The sequence below is a fragment of the Hippopotamus amphibius genome, chromosome 1 (genome assembly GCF_030028045.1).
Source record: "Hippopotamus amphibius kiboko isolate mHipAmp2 chromosome 1, mHipAmp2.hap2, whole genome shotgun sequence".
Classification (NCBI taxonomy): Eukaryota; Metazoa; Chordata; class Mammalia; order Artiodactyla; family Hippopotamidae; genus Hippopotamus; species Hippopotamus amphibius.
Genome location: NC_080186.1, coordinates 215,058,246 through 215,071,934, shown reverse-complemented (window position 1 = coordinate 215,071,934; position 13,689 = coordinate 215,058,246). Strand labels below are relative to the sequence as shown.

Genomic DNA, 13,689 nt, shown 5'->3' with positions numbered 1-13,689 from the left:
TATCACCTTATCTGGACTGTAAGCACAGCCTCCCAACACTGCTTCCACTCTCTCTCATCGCCAATTCAATCTACGCAGCACTGACAAAGTTTCCTGAAACAAATTCTCAAAGTCTCTCTTGCAAGTTGAGAACAAAGCTTAAAAACAACAACAAAAAACCCCCCTCTATTCACAATCCTTCAAAAGTCAACCTTTATATATATTTAGCGGCATCAATTAAGCAGCATACTAAAAGGCACTGGAACAAAAAATAAACTACCTCTGTTTGGTCCATAATTAAATAACCAGGGAACCAAAACATACTGATACAAAAAGTACAAACTACCTCTATTTGTTTCACTATGCAAGAATATTTTTGGTCAGTGAGTATTTGGGCTATAAAACTAACTTCCAAGACAAAGTTAAATTAATAGTGAGTCAATTATAAAGCAGTTTTAGGTGGCAAGTTACAGCTACTTAAGTACCATCAGGTCAAGCAAGGGCACAGTAAAATATAAGCATATTTTACAACATTAACACAATAACATATGTGTTATTATTGTGAATAGTACTTAATCATGATTTAGAAAGTAAATACTAGGTATAAGATAAAAACTTCCACTAATTCCTAAGATACATATTCAAAGCTCTAGGGATCAAATTCTCAAACATCAGAAAACAAAGGAGTTCAAAAGAAACTCATTTTCAAAGTTTTTACTAGTTGAATAGAATGATTCATTAAGAATTTTTTTAATTAAAAGAAGTTTAAGAAAATATTGAACTTGAATTCATCAAGCCTTACATAAGAGTTCCAGTTAACAGAAAACACAGGATATAGAAAAGGAAGCAACCGGACAAAACCAGAGGACCATTCTGCAAGACTTGAGAGGTTTAAAAGATATAACAACCAGACACAATGCAGCATAACTGGTTTAGATGAGGCAGTTATAAAAGAATTTAAGGTAAACTGGTATTAAATGAGATGAAATTTTACTGAGCTAGAAATAGAGAACGGACTAGAAGAAAAAACAGGTAAAAAAATACTATGTATACTATGATTTTTATCTTGGTTTAAAAAATATATATGTACAGACATACACACGTGAAACAGGTACATTTATGCAGCAAAAAGGTCTGGAAAAAACTGCATTAAGATATTTTAACAGTGATTTCTCAGTGATGAGAATATAATGTTTTAAGTTTATTTAGCTTTGCTCACCTGTATTTTCTAATTTTCTACTGTGCATATGTATTCTTCTAAAATATAAAGTGTTATTTAAAATAAAAAGATGTGAAAACAACAACAAAAAATATGAGGACCCAAGTAAGGATGATTTCCAATTATTCCTACCAGCTGAAATTTACCATGTATGAGGCATTATGCTAGGTGCTTTTACTATATGTTAATCTCTTCAAAACACTTATCAGGTAAATACAAATATTATGGACTGATACCAGATTAAGTACTCACAATGACAACCCAGTAATGGAGAAATATACACAGTTCTCCATCCAACTGGGAAACATCTTGAGCTTATATCTTAGGAATCCAATTAACAAAACCACAAAAAGGAAATGAAGTCCAGTAGGCATACAGCTACCAAACCAAGTGATCCTATTAAAACCTGATTTTCAGTATATGAACAAATAAGCAAACAAATGCTCCTTTAGCACACTCAAAAATAAAGACTTATTTACTGAACTTACATACTTTTAACCACTGTTTTTAAAAATCTGTGAATTATTTCTCAAAATGGTTTTTACATACCGCTGCATTCCTGCTCTGAAGCAAAGGTTTTGTATTCCGAATTAAAAGTCTATGGTCTGGATCCATAGTGTATGGCTTCTTTCTTTTGTCAGTCTTTTCCTTCTGTTCCTCATCAGAATCATAGAAATCCTTTTCATTGTCCTCTAGGCCATCACCCTACAGGAAAGAAATCCAATCCCAAGACTAGTTCAGACATAGGACAGCCCAAATATTACACAAAGAAAACTTTTTAAGAAACATTTATAATAATGATAATATTTTACTACAGAACACTACTGTTGAGGTAATTTCAAATTATTATGTTACCGATATGGAAGAAAGGCCTTGCTTTTTCTCATATTTTATGACACAGTAACTGTCTTTTAGTGCAATAGATAATACTTTTATATTATATAGTAAACCTCTGAAAATACTGAATTACCATAGAAATACCCACAGCTGCCCAAAGGGAAAACCTGACCATTAAACTCTAACAAAACCTGATATGAGACTACCCAAAGCCTGAAAACTGTTTCCATAAATTATCAGTCACTTTGTAACCGGATCAAAGGGTCAGAAGAAAGAAGAAAACTGTTTGAACTGCAACACACATAAAAGAAATCATTAATAAAGTTTGACAGGTTAAAAATTGGTAATTAAGTAGATCCCTGTGTTGTCAAGAAAGACTCAGTTTGAGATTTATGTATATCCCTGAGAGTTGATTCTATGTTTTTGTTTTGTACTTTTCATTTGAATTCTTTATCTCTATCAATAAAATCAGCCTATAGGTATTTAGTCCTAAAAATAAACAAACAAACAAAAAGCACACAAAGACAATAATACTTAAGTGGATCCAAAGCAACTACCATCTAGAGGTAATTTCTGTTATCAAGTACCTGAAACATACTTTCCACTTCTGGGAAGACGGACTAGATATACTTTTTCCTATTCCACTCACTAAAGTACAACTAGAAACCCAAGACATTATATACAAAACAAATACAAAAAAGGAAAAACAGAGAGAAGAAGGATGACTGGATTGGGACCTCAGGACCCAAAGAATGACACAACAGTGAGTTCCTTGGATTTTCATTTTTGCTTCATATATCAAAGACTGGGTGGAAGAGAAGTGGGTAACACAGAAAACCAACAAGTTTAGATAAAACAAACCCTCCAAACACCTGCTCTCTGTAGCCAAAGGACCAAGAAAGGGAAAGGGGAAGTCTAGCAAGACAGAAAACTTTTTAAGAAAATAACTGCTCTAGTGCAGCCAATACTAGAGAAAAAAAACATGACCCTATAAAACATGACCCTATCCCTAATTCCACCAGCAAAAGCTAACATGGAGAGCCTAGATTTCCACCCCTCCCCCCAGGACATAATAACAGCCACGACCTTCCCACTGGAGTGGTATCAGAGAAGGCCAAGATGGAACTGGGACTTTAATCCCCACCAGGAGGTAATGAGGCACCTCCACGGTGGGGAGACCCAGTGCCGAGCTCGGACACCCTGCACTGGTGTCCAGGGTCATCAATCGAGGTGACTTTATCCCTCCCCACTGGGCTAGCACAAGAGGATGCTTAGTGGACACTCCACTCAGGACTTACACCACCACCAGCCGGTGGTAACAAGGATACATCACTTTGTGGTGCCAGTGGAAGACACACGTGGAACAGTAATGAGGCACTTCTACCCCTCCCAGCCAGAAAACTACCAGGGCAGTAAGAGCAGGGAGCCAGATCCCACATTCACCCACAGTAACAATGAGCACAGTCTCCCTGAGGTACCGACAGAGGCTGAGTGGGGAGCCAGGATATCTACCATGACCTGTCAGTAATGCGGTGGCATGTACCGCACCCTTCTCTGCAGGAATGGTGTCAAACAAACCCAGCTAAAACTGACAATGTGAATAAGATCCATAATCTCATAATACCCAAAACATGCAGGCTTGAAAACAAACAAACAAAAAAAAACCACCAGTCATCATTCCAAGAGCCAGGGAAATCCCAAACTGGATAAAAAAATATAAACAGTAGATGCCAGAACTAAGATGATAGGGATATTAGAGTTATCTGAAAAAGATTTTAAAGTAACCATCATAAAAATGCTTCAATGAGCAACTAGGAACATACTTTTTTTTTTTTTACTTATTTTATTGGCTGTGTTGGATCTTTTTTGCTGTGTGCGGGCTTTCTTTTGCTGTGGTGAGTGGGGGCTACTCTTCATTGTGGTGCACAGGCTCCTCACTGCCGTGGCTTCTCTTGTTGCGGAGCATGGGCTCTAGGCGCGTGGGCTTCAGTAGTTGCAGCACATGGGCTCAACAGTTGTGGCTCACAGGCTCTAAATCGCAGGCTCAATAGTTGTGGCGCACGGGCTTAGTTGCTCCGCGGCATGTGGGATCTTCCTGGAGCAGGGATCAAACCCGTGTCCCCTGCATTGGCAGGTGGATTCTTAACCACTGCGCCACCTAGGAAGCCCGAACTAGGAACATTCTTGAAACAAATAAAAACAGAAGGTCTTATAAAAGAATTATAAAGTCTAGACAAAGAAATAGAAGATATAAAGAAAGACCAAAAAGAAAGGTTACAACTGAAAAATACAGGAACCAAAATTAAACAATAAATGGCATCAAAAGCAGTACTGAAAGGACCAGGAAACCATCAGTGAATTAGAACACAGAACAACAGAAACTACCCAATCTGAACAAAAGAGAAAAAATACACTGAGGACAAAGATGAAGGGGTAAAAAAAAAAGAACTTCAGGGTCCTGTGGAACTATAACAAAACAGCTAAAATTTCCTATCATCTGAATTCTGGAAAGAGAAGAGAAAGAGGGTGGGGCTTAAAAGAGTACTCCAAGAAATAAAGCTTGAAAAAAATTTTAATTATGCAAAAGACCTAAAACTACAGATGGAATAAACTGAGTAAATCCTAAACAGGATAAACCCAAGGAAATATATAAAAGACATATAAGTCAAACTTCCGAAAACTAAAGACAAAGAAAAAAATTTGGAAAGCAGCGTGACAGAAACTACACTTGAGAGGGTGAGGTAATGGATCAGGGCAGTCAGTGACAAGGATGAAAATGCAGGATAGATTTAAGAACTACTTAGAAGCTGAAATCTATAGGATGCAGTGACTGAACATGAAGAACAAGATCGGCGCACTTAATAAGTATGTCTCCATTCCCAACTTGGATGACAAAGCAGATGATGATATTACCAGTCAGGACAATCCTGTCCGAGAGTATCTCGCTTTTTCAAGGTTGCTTGCTAAACAAACATCCTTCAAAGATAGTCCAGGGACTTCCCTGATGGCACAGTGGTTAAGAATCCACATGCCAATGAAGGGGACACAGGTTCAATTTCTGGTCTGGGATGGTCCCACATGCTGCAGAGCAACTAAGCCTGTGCGCCACAAGTACTGAGCCCCCTTGCTGCAACTACTGAAGCCCGCGCGTGCCTAGAGCTCGTGCTCTGAAACAAGAGAAGCCACCGCACTGAGAAGCCCGTGCACCACAGTGAAGAGTAGCCCCCCTCACCACAACTAGAGAAACCCCACATACAACAACGAAGACCCAACGCAGACAAAAAAAAAAAAAAAAAAAAAAAAAAAAAAAAAAAAAAGATAGTCTGGGACAAAACCTATCAATGCCATTACACAGAAGAGCAGCAAAAATGAGAAAAACACATGAAGAAGTATCTCCCAATAGTTTATTTTGTTCATGACTGACCTGCCCCTATTCTTCAAAGTTAACCTTCTTTCTATAATTAACAATTTCCCTGAGCAAAAGAAAATTTATAATTTGTGATCTCTCATTTTTCTTTCAACATGACAGAACATTTTTAAAAAAAACATTTATATAGCTCGGCACAGAGTCCTTAGAGTTGACAACAAAAGCACATCGCATAAAAGAGAACACTGTTAATTGGATTTCATCAAAATTAGAAACTCTTGTTCCGTTAAAAAAAACCTCTTATGAAGAAGAAAAAACAAAACACACATTGGCAGAAAATATATGCAACTACATATGAAACAAGCTGCTAGTATCTAGAATATAAAGACCACTTCCAAAACTCAACATTTAAAAAAAATTCAGTTTAAAAAAGGGCAACAGATATTCTTACGGACTGAACTGTCTCCCCTAAAATTCACATGTTGCAGCCTCAATGTGACCATATGCTACAGTAAGGACTTCAAAGTTAAATTAGATTATATCAGTAGTACCCGAATCCAGTACAATTGGTATCCTTATAAGAAGAGAGAAAGGCATATGAGAACACAGCAAGAAGGCAGCCATCTGCAAGCCAAGGAGAGGAGCCTTGGGAGAAATGAGACCTGCTAACACCTTGACCATGGACTTCTAGCCTCCTGGAAGAACTGTGAGAAACTATGAGAAATAAAGTTCTGTTTATTTAACTGGTTTGTGCTATTTTGTTATAGCAGCCCTAGCAAACTAATACAGACATCAATAAACAATTACTAAGGGAGATATACAAATGGCAAACAAAGCACATGAAAAGATAATCAACTTCATTAGCTAATAGGGAAATGCAAGTTAAAACCACAGCAAGGTGGTTTTGTTATGGCATACATATCAGAATGGCTCTCTTAAAATTAAGTTTTAAAATAGTGACAACACCAAATTACAGTAAGGATGCAGAGGAAATGGATCACTCCTATGCTGGTGGCAAATATACAAGGTTACAGTCATTCTGGCAGGTTGTCAGTCTCTTACAGAACTAAACCTGTATTTACCATACAACCCAGAAACTGCACTCGGGCATTTATCACAGGGAAACGGAAATTAATTCCCACAAAGATCTGTACACAAAATATTCACAGCAGCTTTATTCCTATTAGCTAAAATGGAAACAACACAGATGTCCTTCAATGGATGAATGGTTAAACAACTGGTTAAGCAAATGGTTAAACATTTATGCCATGGAATACCACTCAGGGATAAAAAGAAACAAACTACTGATACACACAATGTTCATTAATCTCCAGAGAAGTACACTGAACTTGAGTGAGAAAAATTAATCCTAAAAGGTTACATACTGTATGATTCCATTTATATAGCTTTCTTGAAATGACAGAATCATAGAGATGGAGAAGAAATTAGTGATTGCCAAGGGTTAAGGGTAAGCAGGGTTAAGCACAGGGAAGGAAATGGATTTATAGCTATAAAATGGTAACATGAAGGATACTTGTGATGGAAGTGTTCTGAATCATGACTGTATCAATGTCAATATTCTGGTTGTAATACCTCAGTATAGTTTTGCAAGATGTACCACTGGAGGAAAATGAATAAAGGTTACACCAGATGTCTCTATATTATTTCTTACAACTGCATGTGAATCTACAGTTATCTTAAAAGAGAAAGCTTAATTAAATAAAATTAAGAAGAAAATCAGTAAATCACTTAAAAGCAATTTGCATACATTAATGTTAAACGATAACAATAAAAGAAATTACCTAAATTGTTATAGGTCAATATCCCTTAATGAATTATGCTTTCCTTGTTAAGAGCTTGTAGTTAAGATACAATCTTTACTTAAATATCACTGAAAACACTTTTCATCAAGAATATGACCTTTAGGTTTCTTAGAAGTAAGCATAATATCATCTCAGTGTTTTTTAAACCCACAATAAAAAAAAAAAAAATTTAAGAAATTCTCCAAACAAAACCCACCAAATTTATACTTTGAAAAAAAAAAAGGCATTTTAAAAGTAATACGCATACTTAAAAATAAACTATAAATTATAACATTATCATCTTCTTTGAACACACAATTCAAAACAAATTACTTCTTAGTGCTTAAAAAAAAAAAAAAAAGACTATAACTGAGATATATGTTTACATCAAGGCCAGACTTGAGTGTCTGCTCCTTTATGGCGCTTCAGACCATACTGGTTCTATTAAGTGCATTAATAAACCAATAAAATGACACACTATCTCATTCTTTAAGCATAAGCACTCATCTACAATCTTTACTGAATGTTAATCAAACAAATGTTCAAAATCTACCTAAAACTGATACATGATGAACCTGCTGTATTAACAGCACTATACCTAGCAAATAAAATCCTCATGCACATAAAGCTGCTTTTAAAAAGCATTTATTCATTCCAGTTCTCCTTCACTATTAGTTAACACGTTATTAAAGTTCAATTATATTATTTTAATAAATAATATTTGCATTGCTTATTTTACTGTACAAGGATTTAGGATTATGGTAGTAATTTTACTAAAAAGATTATAAAGGAGTTTTTTTTTTTTATTAGTATCTTTCCCACATCCAAAGATCTTACAAACCTATTAAAACTTCTACAAATTAATGTTTCATATGTTTTATTAAAGATCTGTAAATTCATTTTCTTAACATTTAACATTAAATAAATTAGTATAGTTTACTAAAATGAAAGGGATCCTTTGACATAGTACAAAGTTTCAACAACAGGATTACTGTATAACAAACACCAAGAACATGTTGCTTAATACCTAAAATAGTTATTGATATCAATTATTATATCAAAATATATTCCCCTCAAAATAAACTTTCTCTTACTGTATATATATATCAACAGCATAATTCTCTTAAGTTTGAACTCAAAGAAAAAAAAATTAAGGACTGATGTTTTCATGAGGTTAATGAAATGAACGAGATGAGACTTCCATACAGGATGGGAGCCAATCTCCAATAACTTTGTATCTGAATCTGTGTCACTGCTAGCTGTTTTCTCAGGTTTTCAACCCAAGAGAACAGACGTTAACCAAAACACAATGGAAGCTAGATGCATACAACCTGAATGGGTCATGCCAGTTCAGTATCAGGGCTGCCTCTATGACCACGTTAAATTATTTGACCTCTCCTTGTCTTAACTTACTCATTTGTAAAATGGAATAAAAGCAGTATCTATATCATGAAAGTGTTCATAAAGATTGATTAGTTTAGTGAAGGTTACATAAGCACTTAGTGTCTAGTACATATTAAACGCTCAAATAGTAACCTATTACCATTGCTTTTATTAAAAAATTTTTGTCTAGAAACTATTACCTCACTTTAAATCAAATATCCCTAGATGCCAAATATGAAGCCGTTTCCCCCTAAAATTATCCCTCAGAAAAGAAACTGCCTCATCTATAAGAATTTACAAATATATCATGAGGCTTTTTTTATAACTGCTTCATTTTGAAGCAAAATGTACTGTTTGGGGAACACATTACACTGAAACAACTTTAATCGATGCTAGTTATAGATGCTTAAAAGAAGTCACAAACTCCAGTGACAAAATGTCATTAAAAATAAGACTTGAAAGATTACTTTTTAAAAACAGGAAATACAGGATTACAGAATTCTGCTTCTAGCAATAAGCAATTTGGAATAACCATTACAGTGCGCTAGGGAAGAAAAATGAAACACACCTGTTTGAAGGCATCAAAAAGCTAAAAGAACAATGATGAATTATGCAGGTAAGACCCAAAAGTAGTAGTAAACCTAGAAATCTGACATTTGGAATTATTTTTCTCCCCAAAACATTGTTATTACATAATAAAAAGTTAAGAGGCCTAAAGACCTTTTAGCAGATTCACAAAAATTACAGAAGCAGAAATTGGAGGTCAGGACCTATCAAAAGACAAGATGCCTAACTCTCTTTAGTCTTTGGCTTAAAATCCTGAGAGTCTATATCCTAGGAAGTAAAGATGATAAAATTAAAGCCCACCTTTTAATCATGTCAATCTATAATTTTTTTATACCTTAAAAATTTTTTATTTATTTATTTATCGGCCGCGTTGGGTCTTAGTTGCTGCGCACGGGCTTTCTCTAGTTGCAGCAAGCGGGGGCTACTCTCCATTGTGGTGCGCAGGCTTCTCATTGCAGTGGCTTCTCTTGTTGCAGAGCACGGGCTTCAGGCATGCGCAGGCTTCAGTAGTTGTGGCTGGCAGGCTCTAGAGCGCAGGCTCAGTAGTTGTGGCACATGGGCTTAGCTACTCTGCAGCATATGGGATCCTCCCAGACCAGGGCTCGAACCTGTGTCCCCTGCATTGGCAGGCAGATTCTTAACCACTGCACCACCAGGGAAGCCCTGTCGATCTATAATTGAGGTGATTAAATGAACTCAGATTGCTGATACCCTTCCCCAGCAATATTCCACAAGCAAACCAAACACATCATCCAAAGCTTCAAACTAGTTCAACAATTTTTCAAGAAAGTAAGCATGGAAAGAGGGAGGAAAAGAGGGAAGAAAAGGCAGTGTCATTAAGGGTCAGGATGTTGTTTCCATTTGGGAGGGAAGGCACAATATTAAGTGGAAGGTGTCAAAGGAGGGGCTTCTGCAGTATACTTAAAATTACTGTTTCTTAATCTGGGTACTTGTTACATCGGGGTCTTCAGTTTGCAAAAACTCATGAAGCCATTTGCTTCTGACATATATATTATCTATTTCTACTTCAATAAAATTTTTTAAAATATGCCTATAGGAAAAAAACACAATGTGAATATAAATTTTTAAAAAATAAAGACAATGAAGAGACAGAGAAGCTAAAAATAGAGGACGTCAGACAAGAATTTTAAAAGGACTGTAAAATAACTACGGAAAATATGTTCAAGGAATTAAATGATAAGACCAAGCTTTTTGGCAGGGATCTTAACCCTGTATTACTTTTACAAAAAAGTCAGATTCACTTTTTTACGTCATTTTGATATAAAGTGCTACAATTTCAGCAACCACTTGGACAGATCAGATAGAGGCAGATTTGTGCTCTCTTAGAGACAATAGCTCAGATGATCAAAAACATTAAGTGAGGACTCAGACTTTGTATCTTAAATAACTTAGAACAGTTTTAAAATAATCAGCCTTAATTAACATTTTAAATATATGATGGAATAGATTTTATTCTCACCTTGTCCAGAAACATTTTCTGTTTCTGTTTGATTAAACAACTAAGGTAAACAAGATATAATCAGAAGGATGTTTAGTCTGCCTAAGGGTAAATATAGATAAAATAGGTTTCAAAGATGCTGAAATCTATAGAAAGAAACATCCATTTGCTCAGCCTAGTATACTAACTGTGCCTCATATATATAAAAAAGGAAAATAAACCAATTTCAATACACCATGTGTATTTGAAAACAATATTTTAGAAATATTTTGTTTTTAATGGAACTGCTTAATTTTTTAACATATTCTGTACCTTCTAACATACGAGGGTGAGTCAACAATTATCCTCACTCTGACTGTAGAATTTATTTTAATTAACTTTTAGAAAAGACAAATACGTCATTTTTCAACATAATCTCCTTGCTTTTCAATACACTGTGTCCATCTGTCAACAAGTTTTTGTATTCCCTCACTAAAAAATGTTTCAGGCTGAGCTTCAAGCCACAAATCCACCACTGTCTTCACTTCTTCATCAGAAGTGAATCTTCGTCCTCACAGGGTTGCTTTCAAGGGACCAAACAGGTGAAAGTCTGATGGAGCAAGGTCAGGACTATAGGGAGGATGCTTTAACACCTCAAAACGAAGTAATCCATGACAGACTTAGGTTTCAAAAAGTTTGTGCAAGATGGGTACCGAAACAACTCAGAAGAGCATAAACAGAAGTGTTTGGATATCTGCAAACAAAATTTGGACCGATAGGGTAAGGAAGGTGAAAGTTTCTTAAAGTGAATCATTACTGGTGACGAGACATGGATTCATCACTGTGAGCCTAAGAATAAATGGCAGAGCATGGAATGGAAACATCCTCAATCACTGACCAAGAAAAAGTTCGAAAGTCAACCATCAGCTGGAAAATTGATGCTTACCATTTTCTGGGATTCTCAAGGGCCAGTAATGGAACATTATCAGGAAAAAGGTTCAACGATCAACAGTGCTCGTTACAGTGAGATGCTTACTGAAGAGCTCAAGACTGAACTTCAGTTAAACGCAGAGGACTGCTATCCAAGGGTGTTGTGATCTTGCACAGCGATGCACGTCTGCACACATCTGACCACACTGTCAACACTCTGCAAAAACTTCATTTTGAGGTGTTAAAGCACCCTCTCTATAGTCCTGATCTTGCTCCATCGGAATTTCACCTGTTTGGTACCCTGAAAGCAGCCCTAAAAGGAAGAAGATTCACTTCTGATGAAGTGAAGACAACGATGCATTCGTGGCTCATAGCTTAGCCTAAAACATTTTTTAATAAGGGAATACAAAAGCTTGTTGACAGATGGACAAAGTGTAATGAAAAGCAAGGAAATTATGTTGAAAAATGACGTATTTGTCTTTTCTAAAAATTAATTAAAATAAATTCTACAGCCAGGGTGAGGATAATTTTTGACTCACCCTCCTATTTCTTGTCTAGAAATTGATACTATCCAGTTTCAATGTACACAACACATTTATGAATTCAGAACTAAGTAGAAAGGCCTCCCCAACATAGCTGAAATGGCAGTTAAGAAGCCTTCAGGTGTTATTCTAAGTATAAAGTTCTTATTCAGAGTATATTATACATTTAGTTTTAATCTGATCTGATTCTATAAATCTGATTCTGTATTCCTGCCCTCTGATCTGTCAAGGGGCAGGAAAACAGAAAACTATTTTAAAACTGTCTGCATCAAAAAGGGTTAAAAAAGGTACTCATTATATGTATTGTTTGTCTTGAGCCTAGAGAAATGAGGCATTATCATACATGTGGGGTTTTTTTAATCATACAATGGGTATTAATTAAAATATTTTATATTGTGGCTTATGTTGGCAGTTTTTCTAAGCCTCATGGTCATTTATGTAATGTCACCTTTACTCCAATAAATTACTGATATATTACAAAGAGAATCATTTAACAGCAATCTGATTGATGTAAAAAATATTAATGAACTTGTAAAACCTGCTCTTTTGCACCTTGGAAAATGGCTGGTTCTAAAACTAAAGCAGTTAAATCTAGGTCATCAGGTACTTAAAAAAAAAACAAACAAACAACTTCCAAGACCAAAGATGAAAAGTTTTAGCAACAAAATAATGACAGTATTAGTCCATAACCCAAAGAATAAAATAAATATCTATGAATCCATACTTACATAAATGACTAAAAAATAAATGGGAGAGAAAAGTCAAGTCTTCCTTACAGAATTCCAAATAATAATTATGCTAATATCATGTGAATGAGTACTGGAGGCTTAAAATGCATTTCCATGTTAGCATCATATCCATATTCCAAGATAATGTGCATCTCAAACAACCTACATAGAAGTAAAGACGGTTCCCTATGGAAAAGTATTAAATGACTCAAAAAGGAACCCTGGTAATAATGACACAAATACATAAAATCTTTGTGCCAAAACTCATGAATATAAAAAAGTTACATTTATAAATGGAGATTTTAAAAATGTTATTTAAAATATCAGTATGTGTAGAAAATGAAAATATACTATAATAGACAACTTTCTCTATTTTTCTAAAAGAATATACATGTAAGCTGAACCAAAAAAAAAAGAAAAAAAGAAAAAAGAAAAAGTAAAAAGCTTTAAATCCTCTTATTTGGAAAATGGAGATAGCTTTGTAGTTTCTTTAAAGTGAAGACAGTGTTTTAGAAATACATCCTGAATAGATTTGGATGAAACTATATAATATCGTGAGTTTTATATGAAATTTGGCATAGAAGTGGTAAGGCGGCTAAGTTAAGGTTAGAGCAGCCATGAGTTGACGAATGCTGTAGCTAGGTGATGTGTATATGAGGATTCATTGGACTGTTAGCCCTATCTTTGTATGTGCTTAAATTTTTCAATAATTTAACATTTATACAGTGAGTTTGACTTCAAGATCTACTAAAAAGCTACAGTAATCAAAATCAAGATAGTGTGGTACTGATGAAAGAATAGACAAAGAGATTAATGGAACAGAACAGGGACCCCCAAAATAGACCCACATGAATACATAGTTAACTGATTTATGACAAAACAGCAAAGGTAACACAA

The 13,689-nt window shown here is 35.2% G+C and overlaps 1 protein-coding gene across 1 annotated transcript in view; it reads right to left on the bottom strand.

Moving 5' to 3' along the window:
* The window catches only part of AP3B1 (adaptor related protein complex 3 subunit beta 1), a 246,442-nt gene that overhangs the window by 136,977 nt on the left and 95,776 nt on the right, over window positions 1-13,689 (bottom strand). The window contains exon 8 of the mRNA XM_057740597.1: window positions 1,748-1,903. Coding sequence (XP_057596580.1) covers window positions 1,748-1,903 — 156 coding nt within the window. The remainder of the gene's footprint in view (window positions 1-1,747; window positions 1,904-13,689) is intronic.